The 26,716-nt window shown below is 42.1% G+C and overlaps 1 protein-coding gene across 6 annotated transcripts in view; it reads left to right on the top strand.

Moving 5' to 3' along the window:
* The first annotated feature begins 316 nt into the window (after positions 1 to 316).
* The window catches only part of SH3KBP1 (SH3 domain containing kinase binding protein 1), a 213,236-nt gene continuing 186,836 nt past the window's right edge, over positions 317 to 26,716 (top strand). Inside the window, exons 1-2 of one of the 6 annotated variants that reach the window (XR_005257534.1) lie at positions 317 to 792; positions 25,274 to 25,431. Coding sequence is in view for 3 of the 6 variants with exons in the window: in XM_038142178.1 (XP_037998106.1) it covers positions 789 to 792; positions 25,274 to 25,431 (162 nt within the window). In the remaining 3 variants the exon portion in view is untranslated. Of the gene's footprint in view, positions 793 to 25,273; positions 25,432 to 26,716 lie in introns of those variants that run through there. The other 5 variants (XM_038142201.1, XM_038142178.1, XM_038142188.1 and 2 more) reach the window with 5 other exon arrangements.

Genomic DNA, 26,716 nt, shown 5'->3' with positions numbered 1-26,716 from the left:
GCCCCGGGGGCCGGGCCGGGCACGGCTGCCCGGGACCGTGCGCGGACGGGGCAGGTGCGGGGCAGCGCTGCGCGGTTAGGCGCCTGTCCCGCCGCCCGGGAGCGCTCTCCATCCTCCCGCAGCGCCCAGCGAGGACGCGCCCCGTCCCCTCCCCGTGCCCGAGGAGTCCTGCCCCGAGAGGGAGGGAGCCGCTCCGCTCTCCGCCGCCCCTGCCCCCGCCGGGACCGCGGCGCGGCTCCTCTTCCTGCCGCCCTCCCCGCCCTCCTCTCCCGCCGGCCCGAGGCGGCGCAGCGGCTCTGGCGCAGTCTCGCGACACTTCCCGCAGCGCGGAGCCGGAGCCGCCGCTCGCCCCGGCAGCAGCCGCGGCCGCCGCTGCCCGCGCTCGGGAGCCCGAGCCGCTCCCGCCCCGCCGCCCTCACGGCCCGCCCCCCCCGCGGCTCGGCGGCGCAGGCTCCTCCGTGCGCTCTCGCCCTGGGCTGCTTTCCGCGGCGGCAGCGGGGACCCGGGTGGCTGCAGGAGCTGAAGGCTGAGCCCCTCTCCCTCGCCTGATTTCTGTGTATCTCCTTTTTCTCCCACACGCTGAGGGAGCCGCGGCGCAGGACGCAGGATGCAGCCCGGCTGCGGCGGGTGCTGAGCGCGGTGGCCGCCGGAGGAGGGAGCGGCTCTGTCAGCGCCTCCGCTCCGCGCGGCGGCGGCTCGGGCGGTCCCTCGCCCCCTTCCTCGTCGTGGCCACCCGCCCCAAACTTTCAGCCTGTTGTCGCTGCCAGGCGAAGCCCAGCTCGACATAAATGGGTGAGTTCGGGCCGCCGAGGTGGCGGTGCCGGGGGCCAGCTGGGGTTCCCGGCTAGCCGGTGGGGTGCGCTGGGGGCGGCGGGAGGGAGGTGGCCGCCACCGGCCTCCGCTCCTCCGCCTCACGGCTTTTAACTTCTCCTCCCCTCCCCCGGCCGAGGCAATAATTGTTTTCATGTGACAGGCGGGGAGAGGTCGGTGTTGGCGGCGGCGGGGCGACGGCCGGGTGCCCCTCGGGGCTGCCGCTGTGGGTGCTCCCGAGCGGGGCTGACACGGTTGCGAGCCCTCCCGAGCATCGGCTGCCCGGCCTCGCCGCCTTCCCGCCGGGCACGGCCCTCCCCGGGCACTCTGGGGTGTGGTGGCAGCGGGTCGGGCCGGGCGGAGAGAAGAGACACCGCCGCGCCGGGCGCGCAGGTTGCGCTGCGAGGGCTGCGGCGGGGAGGGATGCACCGCCCGTCGCTGCCCCGCACCGCCCGTCGCTGCCCCGCCGGGCGGGGGCGGCCGCCGGGGCCGCTGCGCGGAGTCCCTGGAGCCGCGGCTCGGGGGGCGGCCGCGCTTCGGCTGCCGCTGCCCGTGAGGTGTCACCCGCGGACTTCGGGAAGCGGCTGCGCCTGGATGCCCGGCCCGGGCTGGGCAGCGCCCGTTACCTGTGCGGGGGGCAGGGAGGGAGGATGGGGATGAATGGTCCCATTATGCGGGCGAGGCGGCGGCGGTGCCAGGCGCGGGCTGAGCGATGCGCCCGGGGCGTCGCTGGAGCGCGGCTGCCCGCGGCTCGCTCTGCCCGGCGCGGTGCCCGGCGGAAAATGACGGATAGGCGGGAACAAAAGAAGCGGCAGCTGTCGGTGGGCAGCCTAGTGCACACACCGGCCGGCGTCTGGAGACGGCAGCGAACGGTGCTCCGAAACAGCGGCTTTTGGATGTCCCCAGGCCCCCCGCTGCCCGCTTCGCTCGCGGCGGCGGAAATGCGGTCGGAGTGTGGGGAAACCTAAGAGCGGCATCACCGAAACGACTGAATGTAATGCGTGATGTGGGAGGACATTTTACACAATTTCACCTGTTGTAGTACAGTGACGTTGGGAATATAGTAGGAAATAAATCGTCCCTTTGTTCTTTGGGAAGAGGTTTTCTAATTATCTCGAGAGAGAGATTAGTTTGCGGGGTGCTGTGGGTGCGATGCACAGCTGCTCTACCTGCATGTTACCAGATTAAGCACAAGCTTTTTGCTATCGACTTTCAGTTAGCTCTCCCGTTCGGGCTGAGATGGGCTCATCCCCGCGCAGCTCGCTCGGCCCTATTGATCGGCTGAGCTCCGCCGCTGCTGGCGGTAGGCCGGCATCCCTGGCTGCCACAGTTAATTGGGGGCATTGCAGGAGTTCTGGTGGGGTTGGTTTGCTGGCTCACTGACAGCTCTCAACTTCTGTCTTCTGTCACAACAGATAAGATTTTAAATACAGGGTTGTATTGAGAGGAAGGGTTTGTAACTGCTGAATGGAGCAGAATCTGTTCTCAGTAGGGCATGCCATAGGAAATAGGGTTTTTTTAAATTATTTTTGGTTTCTTATCCTCTTCCAATGCATTTATTTCTTACTTACTTTGCATTGTGATACAATAAGGCTTTTCTGATTTCAATTTGCTCCATAGTCCAAATATTAGCCTTCATGGTTCGAAAGATTAAGTAAAGCAATAAAGAACCAACAAAGTGATTTGCAGTGATGGAGCTCTAGGAAGGTTTTTGATACAGTAACTTGGTAGTAAAGGCCATCTTTTTTCTTTTTACCCACCCATCCCTCTCCTGGGCAGTGATCCTACACATCAGGCTTCTTTAAAGCTCATTTGGGTGATGACTTTCCCAAATCATCATGATTCAGACATACTTTGCTTTGCAAAATGGGAGTGGAGGGAAGGTAAATATGATTTAATTGTTGTCCATATCTTTAAGTGGTGAGTCTCACAGTTTGCAAACAAAAAGAAAAATTGTGCAAAGAGGTGTAGAGATGCATAGTATGAAAGTAAAATCTTTGTAGGAGATATCAAATGAAAGCAGTTTTATTAAACACATTTTTAACATAGTTAACATTTTTGTAAGGTATCTCAGATGCAGAAGAGAATAGGTGAATTCTTTGTGTGCTATTCCTACTAGGAATTTGTTTACTAATCCTACTCAGGATTCCTTTTTTTTTTTTTTTTTAGATTACTTGTAAGCCTTCTTATGTTAACCATTTATAATTTCTCAGTGGCACTGCAGGGTGTTTTAAGCCCAACCCTGTGCAGGTGTACATATTGGGTGTATGTTATACATACCTGTATACTGAGACTCAGTGCTTCTTTACAGCACACACCCCAAGCCTTACGAGAAATACCTCGTGCAAGTGGTGTTTTATGAGCTCTTCTATGACATTATAGGCAGAGTACATTAAAATTAATTAATTTGCACTTGGAATGGACTTCTCAGGAGAGTTGAGTGAAACAATGGTGTTAGTTCTTTACAGCATAAAAAGGGGGGCATAAGGCAAAGATCTGGAAGGTAATGGTGAACTCAGAGAAACAAGCTTGGTCCCTCTCCTTAAATGTTTGAGAAATGAAGATGTGGTGTTTTGTGGGGACTTGTGTGTGGGAGAGGGTTGTTTGTTTGTTATTGCTTTTGGGTTTGTTTCGTTCTGGTTTTGTTTCGAAACTACTTAGACTCAAGTATGGTCAGGGAACTCAGTCTCAACTGCAAGAGGATGGGGTGTCCACATATCAGACTGTCCTCCTGAAGCTGAAGGTGCAGAAAACAAAGTAGATATGGGGAAACCTGGTTTGAAATGCACTGCTTATCAAATGTAGAAAATGCAAGATTAGAAGTGTGGTTCTAGAGAGCGGCATTTACTGCCATCATCACGAAGCAGCTGTGCAGCTCCTTCTGTCAGTCGAGACACACCTCCCAACTTCTGCAGTAAGTGAAGGAAAATCCTTTCTTCTGCTGTGCAGTCTTTGCTCATGTTCCAAGCACAGCCAGTTTAGTGCGTTAAATGAGGTGTGGGTCCTGTGTAATAACATTGCAGTGAAGCTGTGCAGCTGAAACCTTCATCACAATGCTTAAACATCATCTTCATCAATTTTTTTTCATCTAAATGTTTCTCAAGGTATTGTTAAAGCTCTGCTGTTTGGAAAGGGGAAGAGAGGAAGTGCTGCTTTTGTTTATGTGAGATCACATCGATCACCTCTGCTGCCACCATGGTTGGGATCCAGAGAGAGTCTTGTGCCCTTTGAACCAGTTAGATTACTTCCCCTGGCAGACTGCTGCTGTCTGTGTGATTTGACATGATTGCTTGAGAAAGGTGCTTGCTGTGGAATACTGCAGCTAGTTTGGTACACACCAAAGGAGTATTACATCGAGAGGTAATGCAATCAAAAGAATTCAGTCTGTGTGAGAGTGTGATTATTCTGTACTAGTTGCAATCCCTTTCTCTGTTTTTACCTTTCTTTATTTTTTTTTCATTTTCTAAATTCTTCTCTATCCTCTGCCCTCAACTTTCCTCCTCCTCTGTTAGTCTTTACACAGTTCAGACGTGCTGCTTCCTCTGCCTTCCTCTCTCTTATCACAGCATCAACAGAGGGAGTGCTCTGAGCACATTTCCTGCGTGTGGGGCCAGGCTGACCTCCAGCACCAGGGCTGTGCCCCATCTAAACTTCTGCTTGGCCCTTGGTGATACCTGGAGAGTGCTCACTGCAGCAGGAGCCCTGGGGAGTGCAGCTGCTGAATTCCAGCACCCCACTCTCCCATCTAAAATGATGAATTTTTGAGGTCTGAGCTTAGCATAAGATGATAGGTGTGCTTGTGGTTGCCTTTCCAAAATGGTGGAGATGTTGGAGCTTTTCAGTAAAATAGCTGTAAGATTTTTAAAATAGAAATAGTACTTGCCCTTCTAGTCATCCTTGAAAGCAGTTGAACAGTTTCAGCTGAATAAGGAAAAGTAATAAGAAAGATGATTAGCATGACTTTTTCACTTGGATTTCTTGTTTAAAATAAGGTTTTAAGCAACTGTAAAGTGGCTTTATAGGAAAAAAAAATTGTGTAAAAATCCTTCCCAACTCGTAAAAAGTCTTTATTCTCCTCATAGGGGGTGTTACTGATTTTAATTCTTTTGTGGTCGTTGGTAGGTTTGTTTCTCACAAGAAGGCAGCTACATTGGAGCTGTTCAGGATCAGAGGTCCAGTGGTTTGGTAGCAGTATACAGCCTGTGAATGGCTTATGATCTGAGTTCCCGTGGAATTTTCATAAACTGTAATAAAATACTTTCAGTAATCTGTATGAAGTTTCATTTAAAAACAGCTGGTGTGAAGTTTTCTTTTCCTAGAAATCAAGAGATAATGACATTCCTGTCATAAAAGGTTGTCAGAGCTGCCTTCTGTATGGATCAAGATAGGGGTTGGAAATCAAGAAATATAAAATATGTAAATATGTGTGTTTGTGTAAAAGATTACAAAAATAATTTATGATTATGGCATGTCTTCTGCTTGCTCCTTTGCAGTAGCTCTTCCTTCCTCAGACTCTCCATTAGAGTTGGATTTTTTGTATTAACTGTTGCTATTAGCTCAGAAAGTGTGATAAAGAACATAATACTTAAAATAGATGGTTCCTTAAAAGAGCAGAATTCCTGCTTGTTTTTGTGCTAGTCAAAGATTCAAATGTAGAAAATTACAATAGAGCTGCTAGAAAAGGGTTTTTTTTTGTCTGCCTGGGTTTAAGGAAGCGATGTAATGAGCATGTAATAATAACAATGTAATGTAATAAAACGCTTTATTGAGAAGCAGTTTTGTTTTGATATGAATGCTGAGTGCATACATATTTTTGTTTAAACTGCTACTGATGTAATATATACAATTTATCAAGACAATATATACAATAATATACAATATATACAATTTATCTCTGATGTTATTAAGATTGCTTATTTTGTAATTCTTATCCACTGGATGTACTGGTAGTGTATCAGGATTTGTACGGGAGATCAGTGTTGGCCTTGTTGATAATGCATTGACTCCTTCCCTGCTTATAGAGGAAAGGTTGTGTGTGTTAGAAGGAGAAAAAGGAGAGCTTGCAAATGTGAAATGAGCAGCTGAAATTTCAGGTCTGATGTGTTAGAGGTCACTGACTGAGGTGCTGCAAGCAGGTTAGCCCTGATGAGATCAAAGGAGTGAAAACAGCTGCAGAGATGGTATCTGTTGTTTTGCTCTGATCCTGCTGGTACAGAGCAAGCTCATAAAAAAAGATGATGGATTTTGTATGGTTCCTATCCGTGTGGTTTTTAAAATCCTGGACCAGGGAGCGGATGTTTTCCCTTGATGCAAAAGCAGGAAGTAGCTGCAGGCCATATCTACATTCTGTACACTGAGGAATGATGAAAGAATATATTAGGGGGAGGGGAATGACAGAGGAGGTGAGTATGAAGATTCAGTAATTCAGCTAATGTAAAAGTAATTGCTGACAGTCTGCTTCACACTGAGAGGAAACACAATAAAAGCTTGAAGTCCCCATGTGTGAGAGAATATGCAAATACTGCAGTTCAGTAGTCATGGATTGTATTATCAAATGAAGTTGTCTTTCCCCCCCCTTTTTATTATTGATAACTGAGAAGCATTTGTAGAAAGCAACTCTTGGGAAGGCAGTGGTAAATCCACAGAAAAGCTGTGCGGTGAGATGACTGTTGCAAGGTCTTGGCTATGCTTTGTTCCTGACATAACTTTGCCTTAGAGAACGGAGCATCCTGGAGGACAAGCAGTGAAAGGGAAAAGGATGGCTTTGTTCCCAGTCTTACAGCAGTTTGTATTACAGTGGGAGGGTTGCTGAGAATTTGTGCTTCTGATTTAGTATGAAAAATTGTGTAGAGTTGTGGGTCAGAAATTATGTCTGTGTTGCAAAAAATTCTCTTCAGCAGCAGAGATAATGTATTATAGAAATCTGAGCATTTATACAAGAGAAATATCCCTAACTTCTGATTAATCAGTAGTGTCAGTATAAAGAGGTGTCTTTTGAACTCCGCCTTTGAATTTCATTCAAAGTATTGTACAGAAGGAAAAAGTTCCTCTTTACCTCATTCTCTGTCTTTCGTACTGTGCAGCTAAATCACTTCTGACAATTGAAACCTGCTCACACCAAAACCAGTGTAAGTTTATTCATTTATTTGAAGATCAACGTGTCAGCATTGGTGCACAGCTCCCCGGGGAACTAAGGCTTTTTTGGAACTGTCAGTATAGATTCATTGCATGTGTTGCAAGTCAAGGCCCAATTAGACTAGGTCTTGATCTTTAAAGGTCCCTTCCAACCCAAAGCGTTGAAAATGATCTATCAATATTTAATTAGCTTTCAGTGGTCACACTGATTGTATTTAAAAATTAAGTGGTTTATGTCCCACAGGTAATTTGTATTAATGAATTTGTGACTTACATTTAAAAAAACCCAACTCACCTAAAACAAGCAAACAAAAACACACCCCCTGCAAAACAGGAGTACTCGTAACATGTTGTGTTCTCTACTTGTAATTTCCAGGAGCATGCTTGTTACCTTAAAAAGCAACATATTGGTGCTTTTTATTGATAACGAGGTCTCAAAGCAAGCACCCACAAAAGTCACTTCAGGGTGTTTTCTTGCTTGTTTTAGGTTGGTTTTGTGGGAGGAAGTTCTTGGAGGTCAGTGCAACTGCCGGTGCTGTATGGACTACTTGTGTCAGCCTGGCTCTCTTTGTATGTGGCCCTGTCTTTCCTCATGAGCTGGATTTATAAAGGTTTTCATTAAAGGTAGCAGCAGTATCAGAATATAAGTGTACACATAAAGAACTTTTCATTTTTGAGCCAATTGTAAAGCCATTCTTTGGGAACTTTCATGTCAGGTTTAAGTTAAGTATGTTCTCTATCTGTGGTTGCTGATTCATCCTCACCACTGGCAAAAAAACATTTTTCATACTCTGGTAACTTGGCAGAGTTGATTTTTTTTTTTCCTCATAGGCTTGTGCAGCATTGAAAATTTCCTGTCCTTGTGACAGATATAAAACTGGCAAGCAGCAAGACCTCAGCTTAATTTTTCAGTGTTTTTCTCATTCCTGCTGTTCTTTTGGTGAGGTCTCACTGAGCTCTGATTGAGCTGTTAGTGCTCCTCTATTTCCTACTGTCAAAGGGCGCACCAGATTCCAAACTGTGCCCAACAAAAGATGCCTTTATTTAGAGGTTTTGTTATGGCAAGGTTTAAAAAACTTTGCTGTTAAATTTGGACCATTTACAAGAAAGTGTTTTAGCTTTGGCCTTGTGTTTCCAAAGGTAGGGATTAGCAGCTTGCTCTGGAAGAGTGGGGATGCTTATTTATAAACAGTATTTGAATGTTGATGAAGATTGACTACTGCAGTACTTTTTTTTTGTTATTAATTTCTTATGAACATTTCTTTATTGTCATCAACAGCTTTATGGAAAAGTATCCTATAAAAACATTTCACTCTAGACAAGACCACCCTAATTTCCCATGAAATAGCCCAGTATTGCGTTCATGAAATTGCAGAACTGCCAATTTCATTGTATACAATTATCCAACTTTTCTGCTTAAATTATCACATTAAAGAAACCCTCAAAAGCTGACACAAGGTAGCCAAAATACCTCAAACAACTGCTACAAAAAAAAATAAATTCTAACCCTAGAGGAAATTGACTTTGTTTCCATCAGACTTTAAATGGCTGGGTGAAAGGAAGGGATGGAAAAATGAATCCAGAGAGTGAAAGCCTTCTAGAAAGCCTTGCTTTGAATGCACAATCCAGCATTTGTGACAGTGGGAATTCCTGAACACCTGAGAGTGAGCAATAGTGCTTCCAGGCAGGTCCTGCTAGCAGGGGTGACAAAATTGCACCATGGTAGTAAGAAATAGCAGGCCTGGTAGTAAGAAATGCTTGTAACTTCACTCATTAATAAAATGAAAAATTAAATTAGTTCCAGGAGAGTAAAAAAAGCGCCTACAAATTTATGAATCCTCATTATATTAAAGATTTTTTGATGGCATGTGCTACACCTTATTATTTGATTTTAATTTTTGTTCAAAGAAACATCAGGGTCCCAACAGTTGTGGAGAACACCAGTTTGAAGGCTTACAAGCTTTTCTTTTTTTATATCTGTATTTTTAGATTGCATGTGGGAAAGAAAAGGTTAATCACTAAGCAATCTTGAAATCTAGATTTGATTCAGACTTAAATATTGATATTGAAGTCAAATAGTTTAACCTCGACTAGTGGAGTTGAACTTTGATACACTTCTGTGCTTTTGTTGCATTTGTGTAATGAAAATGGTAACATTTAAGTTTCATCTCCTTTTAAGGTTCTAAACCATTTGCTGAACTGAGCAGATCATGTAACTAGTTCAGTTGTTAATCTCAGTCTGATCCGAGATTACTTTTAATCTTGATTCATTGGTAATTGCTGCATCCTTAATGTTGGAAATGTGTTTTTTGTAGCTATTTTTGTTAGTGACTGGAACAATAAAGTTAATTTTCCAGGTGACAAAAAACTGAGTATTTTGTGGATTTTGTTGGCTGTTAACTAGTTAGTTTATAGATTTGACCAGCTCCTCAGTTGCTTCTTTCTTTGTTGCTTCTTTCTCTGTAATTCTGGTAATCACAGCGGGTCAGGTTTATCTATCTGTGTAGAACTGCTCCAACATCATAGAGGTAACATGTGGTTAATCAAGGGATTTGTGTGTCTAGTTAATCCAGGCTAGTTAACTGCTATTTTATTGATGGGAGGTTTGCTTAATAAGCAAAATCCTTCTCTGACTTCTTCCTTGCTTGACTAAATGTGTGATGAAAAGAGATTTATCCTTGAACAGCCAACTAATTTGTACGAGTAAGATCAGCTCTTTCTGTTGCAAGAAACAACCTTTCAGCTGGGAGAGAAATCTTCCTGCTGCTGTTGCTGTTATCTTTGGTTATGATTGTTTTTAATGTTCATCTTCCTGAACAGCTGCTATTTCCTCCTCCATCCAGTAATCACTTTTAAAATGGGAAAGATCTTTATTTTCTTTGAAACTTAATACAAAAGCCCCTTGTATCTGCTGCTCGTTTCATTCATCAAATACCTTTATTCAGCTTCATTTGAAAATAGCAGAAATACACTTGTCAGTTTTCCTTTGACCACTGAGGTCAGTTTGAATGCTCTTTGTTCTGTCAGCTCATACCGCCCTTTAGAATTGCTCACTTTGATTTGCATTAACCATGCTACTTATTTTAAAGGCTACAATTTCTGTGTATGAAGCACCTAGAAATAGTGCTTTTGATTAGCTGACATCTTAATTATCTGGTTTGTGGAAGATTAGGAGAAGATACCTTCTAGTTCATGATCAACTATCTTCTGACAATTCAAAATTGTCTGCACTGGTTCTGGAGTCATGAGACATCTATTAATATGTATTCCTCTGCAGTGTATTTGATAGTTTGTTCACAGTTGTGGGGAAAACATTTTTGTTTGTTCCTGTGTGTTTCTCATTCCTTCACCTCATTCTGTCAGAAAGCAGTTGCACCTCTTCTCATCACTTACAGAAGTACATGTATGCTTCTTTCCCTTTGTAAGGTGTGTTGTTTTGTTGCTTTGGGTTTATGTGTTGTGGTGGTTTTTGATTGTTGGGGTGGAGTGATTTTTTCTTTTTAAAATAAATCTACATTACAGTTTCTCAACTGTTTCTCAGGAAAGATGCTCTTCAGTCTTTTTTTTTTTTTTTGTCTGTTCACATGCCTGATGCACTGTCATCCCATTTTTTCACATGCACTTCCTTCAAATTCATCTTTCCTTCTTTGACCTGTCTTTCAAATGTACTGCTTCCCTTTTAAGAAAGCTTTCCCATGCATTTCTCCTAAAGAGTCTCAAAATTCCCTAAATTAGGATGCAAAGATATACAGAACTCTGAAGGCAATCTGGCGTAGAGTACAGCACAATTGTAGGTGATCCTTTATGCATTTTATTTGAAATTAGGGACAGAAGAAAGCTTTGGCTGGAATCCCATAAATATGATGTCAGGAAGGAAAGGGATTGACTGTCTTTTAGAGACTATTGCTTTAATCTGCAATTTTTTCAGAATTGAAATTGGTACCCTGGAATAATGCTAAGGTGTGTGTTACATATGGTGTTTTGCCAGCCACGTTTTTGATATTTTCTGATGGAAGAGTGGTGCCTATGGTATGTGTGGAGTAAAACAGGTTGTGGAAGTTGGCAAAGCCAAATACTGAAGTTCCAATATTTTTTTAATTTGGAGAACTTAAAAGCAGGATGTTGCTATTTTAAGTAGAATTTCAGTTCCTGTCTGTTCAAGTCTGTCAGTGTCTCTCTTGAATCAAAACCAAGAAGCTGATGTAAATGCAGCCTTATAGGCAGAGAAATTGAATGTAAGAAACACTCTTTGCCTCTCCAGACTCTCTGAAATCTACAATTAGTTTTGACTTCCGATTTCCTTAACTCTAAGAACTTGTACCACTCGAAACCAGGGAAGGTCATTAGAAGATTCTTTAAGGGGATGGAGTCCAGGAAACTTTTTCTTAGATGGCAAAAGAACTTTCTCCTTAGCCTTGGAAGAAGTGCTCAAGGTAGAAAACATTCAGTGACCACCTTATTCCTGTCCTCTCTAGTTCTCTTGGTTGCATGGTTTAATCTACCTGTTGCCTCCTGGATGCTGTAGAGAGATTCTGTGCCACCTGAGGAAGTTCTTCTTGTCTTGAGGAGAATCTGTCCTGTTGTTACTTGGCCACACACTTTGTTCTGTTCCAGACAGTACCAGTGTTGGTTACTGGGAGTGGATGAGAGGAGCAGGTTGTCAGAAGAATAACTGCTTATAAAACAATAGGGTTTATTGCCTCTGTTTGTTTCCTTGGGTTCCACAAAGCCCCATCCTGCTGCTCTCTCCCCCTTTCCCCCCTATCCCCTGTGCAGCAATGGGTTCTTCTGTCTAAATGCTGACTGTTGTTTGTGCTTTCACTCTGTGTGCGGCTCGGCCGAGCATTCCCATTCAACCAGCACAGAGTGGCTCAGATTCCCTTTTGGAGCAGCACTATCATCAGGTCACAAGCTGTTCTGGCTCACAATGAAAGCCAGGGATAAGCTTTCAGATGTACTTCTTTGGCTTGCATCAGGTTTTGCTTTCAGGATTGTTCTTCTGAGGAGGAGCTCTGTGTAGTGTCTCCCTTTTGGAGGTTTGTTCTCATCGTAAGGGTTAAAGAGGATCCCTTGGAAGGAAGAGAGTGTTTTTTCAGGTGGGAGAGACTTCTTGAGACCTTTAACCTGCTAGCAGAGATACCTGTTCAAAGAGCTGTGTCTTCTACTTGCAGCAAAATCTCTGCTTTCTGAAAGGCTTTGCCTTGATCAAAATCTAGAGAATTTTTCAAAGAGAAAATTAAACTAAAAATTGTTAATGCAAGTGCCTCGTTGCTCAGGCCTACGACGTACACATGGGATTTTGAAAAGCACCATTAAGACAAAACATACCAGCTAATGCCTCTGATGTGGATTTTTGTGCATAAAAGAAAAAAAAGAAGTGTTACTTTGTGAATTCCATTTATTGTGACATCCAAAAAACATTGCCTGCAGAAACTGATCTGAGCTGAGAAAACAGAGGCATTAAAGATACCATCAAAAACTTATTCTTCCAGAATTGCATCCTAAAATCTAAAATTGAAATTTGAAAATTTTTTGATCCACAGAAGCTGACACATTATCTGATGCAATGGTGAATTTTATTTGCCCAAGGATTGTCTGGACCTTGTGAATTCATATATGCAGTCATTTCTAAAGCAGCATTTATTTTTTCAATCCTATTGTTCTTACCAACGTTTGAAGGAGAATAAAAGAATCTGGTGTTAAAAGAGAAGATGCTAAGGGTCATGAGCAGCAGTTGATGAGATTTCTTTATTAATCAAGAAAATATTGATAGGTGTTCAAGGTGTTGTTTTAATCACATGTCCTTTCTCCAAATATTCCCACCCTACCTTCCATTGGTGCTCACATAATCTAGGAAGTTTAGTGTTTTCAACACCCTAGGTGGTTGTTGGCTTTTCTTTCAGTGTAGTGTAGAGGTTTAGTGGAGATGGCTTGATGCTGGTATGTGGGTGTTGTATTGGACCATAGTGATGAAATGCAAATTTCCCATCATCTGAGCTCTTGTACTTAGGGCTGTGAGCCCCAGTACACACACACACAGAAGATACAGCTCCTGTAATGCCCAACAGTCCATTGCATATGAAAGTACAATATCTGTGTCCTTAAATTTCACTTATAAATTATGAAACTGCTGAGAAGTTCCATACTGGGCCTGACCTTCCTCTGAATGTGAAGTTTTGTGGCTTGAAATACTTGGATTTATGTAAGACGTTAGAAAGAAAAAAGCTGATTATTTCTTCCCTCCATCCAGCTCAGCTTCTCGCTGTTGTACAGTGTGACAGTTCATAATGCATCACTTAAAACACAGCACTGGTTTGTAGTCCTAGCATTTGACAGGTGGAATCAGAAAAGTTGTTGCTGGGGTAAATATTTTGCAGCTGCTGTCTTAAAAATGATAGAATTCCATATAACTGAGGGAAAACAACATAATTTTGAAATTGTTATATTATAAGACACCATGTTTGTCTGTAGCTGGCATCACACCGCAAAAGTAAAACACTCAGACTGTAGCATAGTCTGAGGATTTTGGCTGTATCAGGCTACTGCTGCCAGCAGTATCTTCTTGCAGAAATTGCCACTTCCAAAAGCAAGAATACCTCAACAGGATGTATCCGTGCACCACTTTTCAGCCTGGTTACTTAATGTAACACCATTTTTATGAGCACTTCCAGCAAATGTGGCTAAGATGCAGAGGAGTATGTTGTATTCTCCCCATCCTCCTCCTGTGCAAAAGGGTTGCTACTTTTGGCAAAGACGAGTGGTGATAGTAACAGCTTAGGCATCTAGTGAAATCCTCCAAGCTCCTCTGAGATCCTAGTCATAATTACATTCATGCCTCTCGTCTGATGTTAATGAGACAAGGTGGATGTTGCTGGTGTAGAAGATCAGAGTTTTAACAAATGCTATGCATTGCACAATATGAAGACTGCGAACCACTTGTTGATCACAATCTCCGCTCATCTTCCTGAGGGTTAAATGATGCTACATCATCTCTGAAAAGGTGGTTTTTCCTTGTCTTTTTAATTTTTTATTAGTTTGTCTTTCCACCTCAGTACCATCCATTGGCATCTATAAGTATTATGAAGGCAACTCTGGGACTAGAATACTGGGCTAGTACTTCTGAGTAATTTAGCACAGCACTTACTTTCATGGCATCAGATTTTGTATCCTGTGTACCTTACATGGTGATACATTCATTTGGTAGCTGTTCTCATGAATTTAGCCAAGTGGTGGTTTTATAAATAGTTCTGGGTGTATTTAGCTGTAATTAGTCTCCTTTTGGTTCTGAACGAGTAACTCATATCCTTCCTAGATCCTCTCAGTTGTCTGACAATGAGATTTAGAAACTGCAAGAGTAGAGAAGCATTACTAACAAGTTTGTATGAAGATATAGTTTGTCAAATGGGACTTGTTTGCCTTTTTTACCTTAAGTACTCTTCTCCTTTTCTGTTTTTCTCAGCAATGGGTATAATAATTTACACTCTTCAGAACTTGGAATTGTTTTTATGGATATTGGAGATGGCAGGAACTCATGTCAGGATGAATGTTTTCCTCTGAATCTAATGTCTTCCACTTCTTCTGAATGGGTCCTTGTGTGCATTAGTTTCTGAGGGGAAGAGCAATTCCAAAGGTGAACAGCTCTCAAGACAATTTTGCCTCTGAGAAGCACTATATTTCTTTAGTTACAGGTTAACACAATGCACGTTGTCTGCAAACTTGACAATGTGAATTTAAAGTAGGTTTGTTTGTGCATGCTCTGTACAGTGGGAACATCTGCTGTAGTAGAGAGGCACTCTGGTTGATAGAACCAATGGATTACAGTAAAATGAGTCTCTTTCAGTAGCAAAAATGTGATTTGAGTAGTTTGTTGTCCAAAGTAGAAGGACCATTTTGCCCGCAGGAAAAGATCAATTAATTCATGGAATAGAAGTGTTTCCTCTGACTGACAGCCACATGAATGCCAAAGATTATCTATGCAATCTCAGTCTTTCTAAACAGTTAAGGAGACTCATCCCAATAAAATCTAACATGTATTGTTGGACCCAAAGTGGTATTAAGGGGGAATATAAATGGAACTGCTGCCACAGTGGCCTTTCCTTGCTTACTCCACAATTACTTGTGCATGGTTTCTGGTGTTCATATGTGCTTTGGCATACTGCATGAAAGTTTGTATCAGAGATATGGTGTGACACTAGAAATTCACTTAGAGGCAACTACCATGATAGGCTTAAGAAAAAAATAAAATTCATAAGGTTTCTTAGAAATACCTACCTGAAGTAGTTTACTACAGACTTGCTATGAGATGTATATTTTATGTGAAAAAACCCCCCATAAATGCAAAAGTACAAACACGCTGACTTACTGTTGTTCTTCACCTGACTGTAAATGTGAGGTTTTTTCAATGGATTGTGGTCATACCAAGTGGCTTAGCTGGAATATAAAGTATTTCTTGTCCTACTGGGCAATTTCCACTCAAATAACTGTGTGTTTATTTGTTTTGAAAACTGGAACCAAGCATACCTCTTTGAAAAAAAAGAAAACCAGCTCTCTTCTTTTCTTGGAGGACAGCTCAGGTGTTCTGTCAGCTGGAGTGGCTTCAGCTCTGCTGCTGCCCAGACAAGAGTCACATCAGGACAGTGCCAGGCCCAGTGTTCAGTGTCCTGCAGATTAGGACTTGGTTGGGGTCCTCTGACAGCTCCTCTGTTCCTGTGCCTGTGTGTGAATGTGAATTCACACCACAGAGCTTCCCCTTAAGTGCTTCCCATCTGTCCCCAGCGCTCTGTGGCTGCCTGGGCTGTCCCCAGGTGCAGACTGGCTGAGGATTTGTGGCTGTGACAACAAAGGACCCCGGGCAGTCTGATTTAGGTGGCCCCTTCTGTGGCTGCTCTGCCCTTTGAGGAGTGATGCAGTGAAGGTACTATGCTAGGACTATGACCTTTAGCTCCCCCCCATTGTTTGCAAAGGGGAAATAGGAAATTATAATGTAAACTGAAGGCTGTTGTCTAAGTGGAGGAGTTGCTGTTTATCATGTAGCATGGATTTAACATCTTGAAGATTAAATAGTACTGCTTTTCCTTCTGATATTGATTTTTGCTTCCCCTTCAGCTTTTCTTTTTCATGAAATGAAATCCTTGCAAATGCTTTTAGCAGGAAGTATTATTCCTGATAGTGTTGCAAAAGAAAAATGTTAAAAATTGAGCAAAGTTTGAAATTAATTTTTCAAGGAAATTATGGTTCTTGCTTGCAATCAAATAGAAACAAAATGCTGAAGATATTTTTGTGTGCCACAGACATACTACAAAACTAACAGCTCAAGCTTTCTTAAAAATCCCAGTTGTAATTTACATTTAAGCTGTAAAGTTAGAGGTATATTGGTATTTAACCAATTTTTTTACAAGGCATTTCCTTTTTGGTAGAATGATGACTCCAAGGCCTGTTCAGTGACTCATTCCTTCATCTCTTATTATAAAGTGTAATGACATTGAGAGAGTTAAGTCTCTATAAACTGTAGATTATTTTGTTCTCTGGTAGAAGAACCACATCAGACTTAATATGAATTTGTTTTTCTTCTCTCAGTCCTATTTTTACCACAGCATCCCTCATGTAATTGGCCTGCCAGCTGCTCAGTCTCCTTTGAGTGAAGAAAACAGTGGCCTTGTAGGTCATATGTGATCTTCAGACCTTCTGACCCTCCAGGTCTAGTTAAGGAAACCAGCGTTATTGAATGGAATGTAGTTTGGGTTTTGGCTGGGGCTTTTTTTGTTGGGTTGTTTGGTTTTTTCCCCAGGTTTGTTTTCTTTCCCTTCCCTTCCCTTCCCTTCCCTTCCCTTCCCTTCCCTTCCCTTCCCTTCCCTTCCCTTCCCTTCCCTTCCCTTCCCTTCCCTTCCCTTCCCTTCCCTTCCCTTCCCTTCCCTTCCCTTCCCTTCCCTTCCCTTCCCTTCCCTTCCCTTCCCTTCCCTTCCCTTCCCTTCCCTTCCCTTCCCTTCCCTTCCCTTCCCTTCCCTTCCCTTCCCTTCCCTTCCCTTCCCTTCCCTTCCCTTCCCTTCCCTTCCCTTCCTTCTTTCCTTCTTTTCTTTCTTTTTCTTCATTCTTGTCTTTCTCTCTCTGTCTTTGTCTTTCTGTCTTTTTTTGTTTTTGTTTTGATATTGGTCTTTGTTGTTTGTTTGGGTGGGGGTTTTGTTTTTGTTTTTGATTATTTGTTGTTTAATTAAAGTTCAGATTGTTCAGTCATGCTTTGCTGTTCGGTCTAATAAAAGGTATTGATTTTTTTTCTCTCCTGGTGGTTCCTAATATTTCACTAAGAGTTTTATTGCAACCTGTCATAGCAAAAAAAAAAAAGTGGGGTTTTTTAAAGTATGCCCATAAGCTCTGAAAGTGTGCTAGGCTTCACCAGTTTGTACCCATGTGTCTTAGACACAGCAGCACATTTGAAGGAGACCTTGTCTGTGAAGTTGAGGCAGATGGAATTCAGTGGTCAGATTTTTAACCTGTTATAAGATGTTATCTTCATGCAAAAGTGTGATGCACACTCTTTTCTCTGGGAAATGTAATGTGAGCTTTAACTGGAAGCTTGAATGCAGAATGTTTGCAGGTAGTCTGTCTGGTTTCTGTTCTGTTTTTTTTGGGTAAGCCAGTGCAACAAGCGTGTTTACCCCTCACATGAAGCCGAGTGACTTAGAAATGCGAAAAAATAAAACTTACAGCTCTTAACTCCTTGACTGCCATATCTAACTGTATTTACTCACTTTAATGTCTACATTTGGGTGTGCAACCAGACTGTGCAGAAGGTGGTGCTGCCATATGGATGCTGTTACTTGGGTGGAATAGTGCCAAAGAGGTTAATAACATTTCCATTGTGCCTACACACTTCAGATGTCTCACAAGAAACTGATTTAATAACTTTTTTTTTTTTTTTTTGCATAGTAGATAATCTCTGTGTCTTTTCTTTATTATTTCTTCCTTGGAAAGGCACTGCATAATAACTGAAAATAGAATAAACAGAAGACATTTCTGTCTTCAAGTATTGGTAGCATTATTAAAGAAATTCTGACTAGGTCAGTTTAAGAGATTAGATTTTACTTGTAATTTAAAATGTGGCAAGGAAACAAACTAAACAGTAAGAAAAATATTCGTAATTAATAGCAAAATAATTTCACCTGTGCAAGACTAATATGTGGAATGAATGGTAGGACCAGTTAAACTTTTAATCAACAGGTTTTTTCCTAGCTGTGCTTTTTAAAAATACAGTTGTTAGGTTACATTTCAATGCCTGGTTCATATCATTAGCAATTCAAATTGTGTATTTTAAATCCAAACCACTAAGCATTAAATTAAAAAAATCTTTGTCCCTGACATTGCAGTAATGAGTTGTACTGTGCCAGTCTCCAGCAGGGCTCTTAATAACTAGCTTTGATTTTATTTCATAAGTTTTTATGTTACAATTTGGATTGATGCTAGAAATAGCTGATTTTGTTGGCATGAGAAGAAATGTCCTTCTTGTAGATCAAAATAACTTGAATAGCTTTTGATATTGAATTTCGTTCCTAATGTACAAAATGCCTTTTTCTAACAGAAAGAGTGGCTAGAGTTTGCTGGCTGGGGCAGGTTTGACTTTCAGGCATCATGAGGTACAATAATTTGAAGAAAAATTCTCTAAAAGAGAAACCAGATCTGTCTGTCCTAGTTTTGATTTTTCTCTTGGCTTAAATTGGATTTGAGTTTTGGCTGTTAATGCAACAATCTGTTTACCTTGGCAGAGCTGGGCCTAAGACCAACCTTTGTTGGTTAACAAATAGCATTAATTTGAGCTCACTGCCCATGGAGTGTTTTCTCACATCATGAATCATTGTGCAAACTGGGACACAGTTTTAGTCCAGTTCCCGAGGAGAAATCTTGCACAGCACTTCAGGAATCAGGTGTGTTGTACTTACAGATGTGAAGCACAACTCTGATCTGCTTTTTCCTAACAAACCTGGATCAGTGTTGTCTCTAATATCAATCCAGCTTCCATGAAGACTAAGTTTCACCTCAAAAGAAACAAAAAATATTGAGTTTGACTGGCAGAATGAGTTTTTCAAAGCACAGTTTGTGGAGGTGCTGTGATTTAACATTAGCTTTAGAAAATGAGTTTCATTTTAAAACTGCAAGAACCTATAAACTGTAGAGCACTTTTGGCTGTCATGTGCTCTTCAAAATTCAGTACTGTGATAAAAGATAATTTTGTGTGATCTCAGAAGTACCTTCCCATCAGTTTGTCACAATGCTGTACATTTGTTAGGTGTACTCTTATTTCTCTTTCCAAACTGTGCTTTTGGTTTCCTTTGAAGAGTTTATAAACATCTTGATTGTGTGGTCTTACTTCGGTGACTCATATGTCTCTGACTGCTTACACACACTTATGTTACAGTAATCAAATTCTCTGAGAGGAGGCAGCTTTTAAAAATATTTACATGTGTTTTTTAATAAGTGGAAACTTTTATAGACAGAGAAAAGCCTGAACAGTGAAGGGGTGGGGTTTTCTGTTTGTTTAAACAAACTTTCAGTAAAACAAAAGTGATTGAACAGCTGCTGTCTGTATGTGAATTAGTGTAAGCTCCAGGGAGTTAACTCCAGTGCCTCCAACCTACCCAAGCCACTGCAGAGTCAGTCAACAGCCCCATTCTACCTTTTGGTGCCTCAACTTTAGAGAGAGAACATAATTAATAAGAAAACTGTCATTATTCATGTCATTTTTGCAGCCTTCTTAAGGGAAAACTGCAAGAACAGCAACAGATTCTAGAACTCTTGAAAAATATGGGACTTACAGAGTGGGAGAGTTGTTTGTCTTCCTTCTTTATGTCTTGCTGCAGTCTGAATGCTGAGGAGTGTTTGAAGAATCAGTAGTTGGAGCCAGCCAAATCCCTGCTGCATTGTCATCTCCCCCTTACAGCTCTCTACCCACCTCCTAGCTGCTTAGGAAGAGCAAGGCAGTATGTAATTGCAAAATCAGAATAGGATTTTAAAAATTCCTAAGCAGGTAGGAGAAATGACTTGACACACACACAAAAAGCTTTGAGTCCTGAAAGCAAGTACATCCTAGTCAGCTGCTTAAAATTGAAGATACAGGACCTTGCTTTCAAAAGATCTTTCCTGGGGTTCAACCAAACTGGAAATACTCTGCTGAATAGTTTAAATTTTGCCTTTTCTGAGCCACAGTCCTGTTGTGTTCTGTGGAGATAAAAATTTTCATTGATGTGTGTACCTTGCTGCCACTGCTTGAATCCAGTAGTCTTTGGAGAGCTATTGTGTAAATGCAGCTTCTGATCCAAATGCACTCATTGGTCTGGGGTAAACTGTGTGTATGTGTGTAGGTATGTGTATATATGTGTGTGTGCATATTTATATTTATATTTATATTTATATTTATATTTATATTTATATTTATATTTACATACATTATATATATATATATATATATATATATATAGATATATATATATATATATATATATATATATATAGATATATATGGATAATATTGATGGTAATTTAGGGACTCTAGTTCATATATTAGAAATATGTGTAAAAAATTTGTTAGTTGGCTGAACTCGGAGGGTTGGGCTTTCCAGATCTTTAGAACCCTCAGGCTTTAAGAGCCCAAACCACAACTTTCCTGAATAAAGGGCAGATGGAGTCTGTGCCTCTTGGGGTGGGTTTAGAGACTCCCAGAATAGCAAGCCTGAAAACCTGATGCTAGGAGAAAGGCTCCTGCTCCACCTCAAGATCTGCAATTAAAGAACAGATTAAATGCTTTTGTAGGGGATGGGGATCTGGGTGCTCAGTCCAGTGAAGCACCAAGCTGGTAAATCTGAGCCATGCAGAAGCACCAGGAGAAAGTGGGAAGTGGTAACAGTAGGGAAATGCCCTGCTGCAAGTGTTGGAGACTCCCATCTGCTGACCTGACCTGACCTGTCATCTAGAGAGGCTTTTGCCTGCCAGGATCTGGAACACTGTGGTACGACTGCCAAAGCTTGTCTGCCTTCACACTACTACTCCTGCTGCTCTCCCATGTAGGTTTGAATGACACCACCTGAAGGGATCTGAAATTATCAGCTGTGACTCTCTGGTTCTGGGGTGATGACCAAGAGTGTGGTAGCCTGGGTGGATTCTCCTTGATCCTTTGGGTGAGAGCAAAGTGCATTAGGATGAGTAGAGAGATCCTGTGGGTAAGCTGGTTACACAGTTGGTGTCAGCAACAGAATTCTGTTTTTATAATCATGAGGGTCTTTTTGAGGATTGCTTGGAAAAGATGGGATTCACCTGACTAAGGCAAAAGCATCTCTGCTAACTATCTTATGAGCTATTGGTGGACCAGCTAGCAAACAAAATGTGATACAAGCAATGGAGACCTTGTAATCAAAAAAATCAGGACTGATGGGGGCCTTTCCCAAGCATACCCATGTAAACAAGGTAGTGCTTTTCAGAATTACAGGGAAACTCTGCTGCTCTTTCTGAGAAGTCAGCACAGCTGGTTGTCTCTCTGAAATGTCTGTGTTCTCATGCAGCCAGCATGGAATGCAAAGAAGAGGAATTACATGTCTGCATGCAGTTTCAGAGTTAGGATTTCATTGGGATTGTGAAGATACGATAGGATATCTCATATTCAATCACCCTGATATCTGCTGGAGGGATAGTGGAGTTTGTTTATGTGCTGGGTTGGGTGTGAGCAGTTCAGGAGGTTTCTGGAGTGTGTTGTCTACTAGATCTCATACCTGCAAACAATGAACTGTCTGGGGCTCTGAAGGCTGAGGACAGCCTCGGTGGCACTGACCAGGAGATGATAAAGTTCAAGAACTGGAGAGGAGTGGGGGATAGGCAGAAAGCAGCATGGCAACCCTGGAAAAGAGGGAAGACCTGTTCAGGACTCTGAAACCAGTAGAAAAGTCCAGGGCAAGGTAAATCTTCCCTCAGTGGAAGAGGATCAGGTTAGGGAATGTTTAAACACACTGGTCACATGCAAAGCCATGGCCCTGGTGTGGTATGTCCTGAGGGAGCTAACTCATATTGGGAGGTCCCTCTTGATGGTCTTCAAAAAGTCACTATGATTAGGAGAGGTTCATTAAAACCAGAAGAATGTACCTCCTGTCTTCACGAAGAGCAAGAAACCTCTTTTTTTTTGCTGAAAACTACAGGCTGGTCAGCCCCATGTGAACTATTGGAAGATGAGGGAAGAAATAATCCTGGAGGCCATTTCAAAGCATATGAAGGACAAGAAGACAGTTGGGAGTAGTCAGTGTGGATTTATGAAAGGGAAGTGATGTCTGAACAATCTGTTAGTCTTCTACCATCAGATCACTGACTTGGTGGAGTGAATGTTGTTTTTGTTGGCTTCAGCAAAGCTTTTGTCACTGTCTCCCATAACTTGACAAAACGGATGAGGTGCAGTGCAGGTGAGTGGAGAGAAGTGTCTGAAGTGCCGGACGCAAAGGGCAGCAGGAGCTGCAGCTGCAGGCTGGTCCCTGGCAGCGGTGCCTCAGGGGTGGGAGATGGGGCTGGTGCTGCTCCGTGTGTGCAGTAATGAGCAGGAGGGCAGGGCAGAGAGGAGTCTGAGCAAGCTGGCGGGTACTGCAAAACCGGCAAGTGTTTGACTCCCCAGAGGGTCGTGCTGCCGCGTGTAGAGGCCTGAAGAGGCTGGAGAAACGGGCTGAGAGGACGCTCATGAGCAGAGGGAAATGCCAAGTGCTGCAGCTGGAGAGGAATAACCCCAGGCAGGAGTAGAGGCTGTGCCTGGGTGTCTGGGAAGCAGCTTTGTGGAGAAGGGCGCAGGGATCCTGGTGGACATGAAGCAGAGCACGAGGCAGCAGCGTGTGCTCGTGGCAGGGGCAGCTGCTGGCTGCCTGGGCTGCTCTAGGCAGAGTGCTGTGAGCAGGAGGATCCTTCTCCCCTTCTCCTTCCTGGCGAGGCACCTTTGGAGTTGTGTGTCCAGTTCTGGGGTGCAAGAGAGAGATGGAGAGAGCAGAGTGAGTCCTGTGCAGGGCCATGAAGGTGGTTGAGGGATTAGAGCCTGTGACATCTGGGGAAGGTCTGAATGAGATGGGACTGGAGAAGAGAAAGCTCAGGCTGATATTATTGATGTGTCTGAAAGCATTTTTAATCTTAAGGGTGATCAAACACTGGAATTTCCATCCTTTGAGATTCTCAATACTTGGCTGCATAAGGCCCTGAGCAATCTGTGCTTTAGCTGTTTCTGCATTGAATAAGGGGATTGATCTACAGAGGTGCCTTCCAACATCAAAAACTGTGTGATTTAGGCAGTGGTTAGTGGTTTGTACTGCATGTGCAAGCTGGTAATAAATAAAGTACCACCGGGGGCTGTCCTGGAACTTCTTCAGTCTAACGTCTTTATCGAATACTGGAGAAGGCAGTGGACTACACTCTCCTCATATCTGTGATTTCTACCAAATTGGTGGAACAGTTCATGTGTTAAAGAGTGAAGGGAACTGAATCTAGAAGAGCTCTGATTGTCTAGCTTGGAGAAGAGAAATTGGGATGTCCTAATAGCAGCTTTACAAAGTTTACAAGTAGGTTATCAAGAAGATGGAGTTATTGCCCTGCAGTGGACAGTGGGGCAACAAGACCAGTGGGTGAAAACTGATACCAGAAAGGCTCCAACACACTGTGGAGAGAAAACTTTTTTCCCAGTCAAGCAGAGGAGCTGATTCTACTGCATGCCCTACCTGCCTCTGTAGGAGGAGGTTGGAGGATTTCAAGACCCATGTGGGCAAAGCCCTGAGTGACCTGGTTTGACCTCACAGCTGGTCCTGCTTTGAACAGAAAGCTGAACTAGAGATGTGAAGTCCTCTCAGCCTGAATGACTCTGATTTTTCAGCTAAGTTTCACTGATAAATTTTTCATGTTCTGTTTTCCTGTCAGCTTACAATGCGTGGTGCCAGTCTTTCTCTTTTGCTGTTCATGCTGTAGTTTAGCAGGCCTCTTGTAAACTGGTTTTACAATGGTTTTTGACTTCACAGATGAAGTAATAGAGGAATATTATAAGCCATAAACTTGTGGTTGGTATGTATCCAAAAGTCAGAACACTGCTTTAGCTATGACTTGCAGGCTCTGGAGGAGGGATGGAGATATTCAGCATTGTGACTGTGTGACATTTTGGGGGTGGAAAGAAGTAACTCTGCTTTCCTGTCAACTTAATTCAGTTTCGTATGCAGGGTTTGTTATTCAGGCAGAACCTTTTTGCTGCCTGTAGTGTAGTGGTTGCCTTTGCTTTTGCAGGCTAGAACTTGCAGGGTTTATATGGCACAGTCATTGGTGCAGAAAGCAGATGCATGTAACTTTTTCTCACTTTGCTGTTTCAATGGTTGCAGTGCTAAATGTTTGGTGGGAAGTCGTGGGACAAGCTTTTCCACTGAAGAAAATGAATAAGTTTATTTTACAGATATGGCTGTCCCAGACCTCACCAATCTGGCCAGTAAATATTTGATGAACAACTAAATATAACTATGGCTTCCATGTTGAGTACCCCAGGTGTATTATTTTTGATTCTCTGAAGGAATTTTTCTGCCTTTATAACTTCCTTAATTCTCTGAAGAGACTTCCTTGTGTGTATGGTTTCAAAAGATGGGGTGACTTCTTGGGAAAAGACAGACGTACCATGTAATGGTAGCAAGTTTATAATGCTTATAACTCTGATAACAGACATTCAGAGCAGTGGAAGTATTTAATCTTAATTCTTTGATGCATAATCACAAGTGAAAGTAAATCTCTCTTTGATGAAACCCTGTGAGGCCATGTTCGTGCAGCAAAGCTTTGCATTTCTATATAAACAACAGTGAAAACCATCATGATGAAAAAAATTCTTGTTAAATATATTTTAGGTTGATAGTGATTATTTAGCAAGGTAGTTGCAATGGCTTGGGATGCTTATGAATTTGAGAACCTTTATATATTTATTTCTATATAAAATAATATGCTTTGAAAGCTCTGTGAACAAAAGGTAAAACTTTGTCCAAGAAATAAAAATAAACTTTGTAATACTGCCAGAATTAATATTGCTGAAGCATCACAAATTGATTTCCTTTAAAAAATAAAGAAAAATGCATGTTGCTTAACCATGATGGGCTTTCTTGTGGGTTTTTTCCCTTTGGCTTCTCTTGCAGCAGTTACCCACGGAACATAACCACGGCATGTTGCTTCTTTGATGTACTCTCTTGGCTAAGCTGAATATATTACTTTCACTGAGAATATGTCATTGCATTGGTGTTTTCTTATGCCTTTGGAATGCAGTGAAATTAAATGCAGTCAATAATTGTGCATATGTGTGTTTCTCTTTCAGTGGAGGCGATAGTGGAGTTTGACTACAAAGCTCAGCACGATGATGAGCTGACAATCACTGTAGGTGACATAATCACCAATATCAAGAAAGATGACGGAGGCTGGTGGGAAGGACAGCTCAAAGGCAGAAGAGGTTTGTTCCCTGACAACTTTGTAAGAGTGAGTACAAAGTGGAACTGTTCTTGTGTTGTGTGCATAAGTTTTATGTACTGTGCTGTTCAGGCTAAATATCAGCCTTTATATCATAATATCTCTTATATCCAAAACCATAATATATTGCATATACACATGTTTTGTGTATACACATATATTGCATATATATATAATGAAATGTTCTATTGAGACAATGTTGCAAAGAAAAGATTACTTTCTTTGCAAAGACAAGCTGAAAATAAAAGAAGCTACCCCTGCATTTCTCTGGTGTTCAGTGAAAATACTTGACTTTGTGGTCTGAGAACAAACTGGCTATTCTAGAACTTATAGGCCATTGTATTTTAAATATTTTATCTTCCCTGTTACAGATTCTGCTTTTCCCAAGTGTTTTTAGGTTTAATATAAGCTTTTTTTTTTTGTAAATATTTATTCCTGGCTGAGCTAGTTGAGAATAATTAGACTTTTCCATACAATTCCCTATAAAAACCTTTTAAAAAAAGAATAATTTGTATTCACTTAAATGTGGTCTTTGTGAGGTCCCCAGGATGAGGGAAGAGATGAGGAATCTGACTCCATGTTCTCAGAAGGCTGATTTATTATTTTTTGATATTATATTAAAGAATGCTATACTAAAACTATACTAAAGAGTAAAGGATACATCAAAAATCTTAACAAGAATGATAATAAAAACTCCTGACTCCTCAGAGTCTCGACACATCTGGATGGTGATTGGTCATAAAGTCAACACAATTCACATGGAACCCATCAAACATGCACCTGTTGGTAAATAACCTCCAGACCACATTCCAAAGCAGCAAACACAGGAGAAGATACTCGGATAATTATTATTTACATTTTTCTCTGAGGCTTCTCAACTTCCCAAGATAAAAAATCCTGGGCAAAGAGATTTTTCAGAAAATATGACAGTGACACTTAATATACCAAATAATTTGCAGTAATCCTTGTTATAGGACAACCATTCAGAGGTTGGGAAAGAAATCATTTTTACTGGGCATCTGTGTTTGCACACATATGTCTGCACATATGAAGCCAGCTATTAGTACCTCTGGGACTCCTTGATTTGTCATTGCAGACCTAGGCTGTTGATTTCCACAAGTGTCCATAAACCTGGCTCTCCACTATGGAAAAGAGATAAACTACAATAATTTGCATAGATTTTATCTTAATATTTTAGTACAGCTTCTGAGGAGCTTTGGTTCTTTCACTTTTCTAAGGGTATAAGTGCCTTTTTTTTTTTTTTTTAAGTTCTTCTAACTGTGTAAGCCTGCTG

This window comes from Motacilla alba, chromosome 1 (assembly GCF_015832195.1).
Source record: "Motacilla alba alba isolate MOTALB_02 chromosome 1, Motacilla_alba_V1.0_pri, whole genome shotgun sequence".
Classification (NCBI taxonomy): Eukaryota; Metazoa; Chordata; class Aves; order Passeriformes; family Motacillidae; genus Motacilla; species Motacilla alba.
This window is presented reverse-complemented; position numbering and strand designations above follow the sequence as displayed.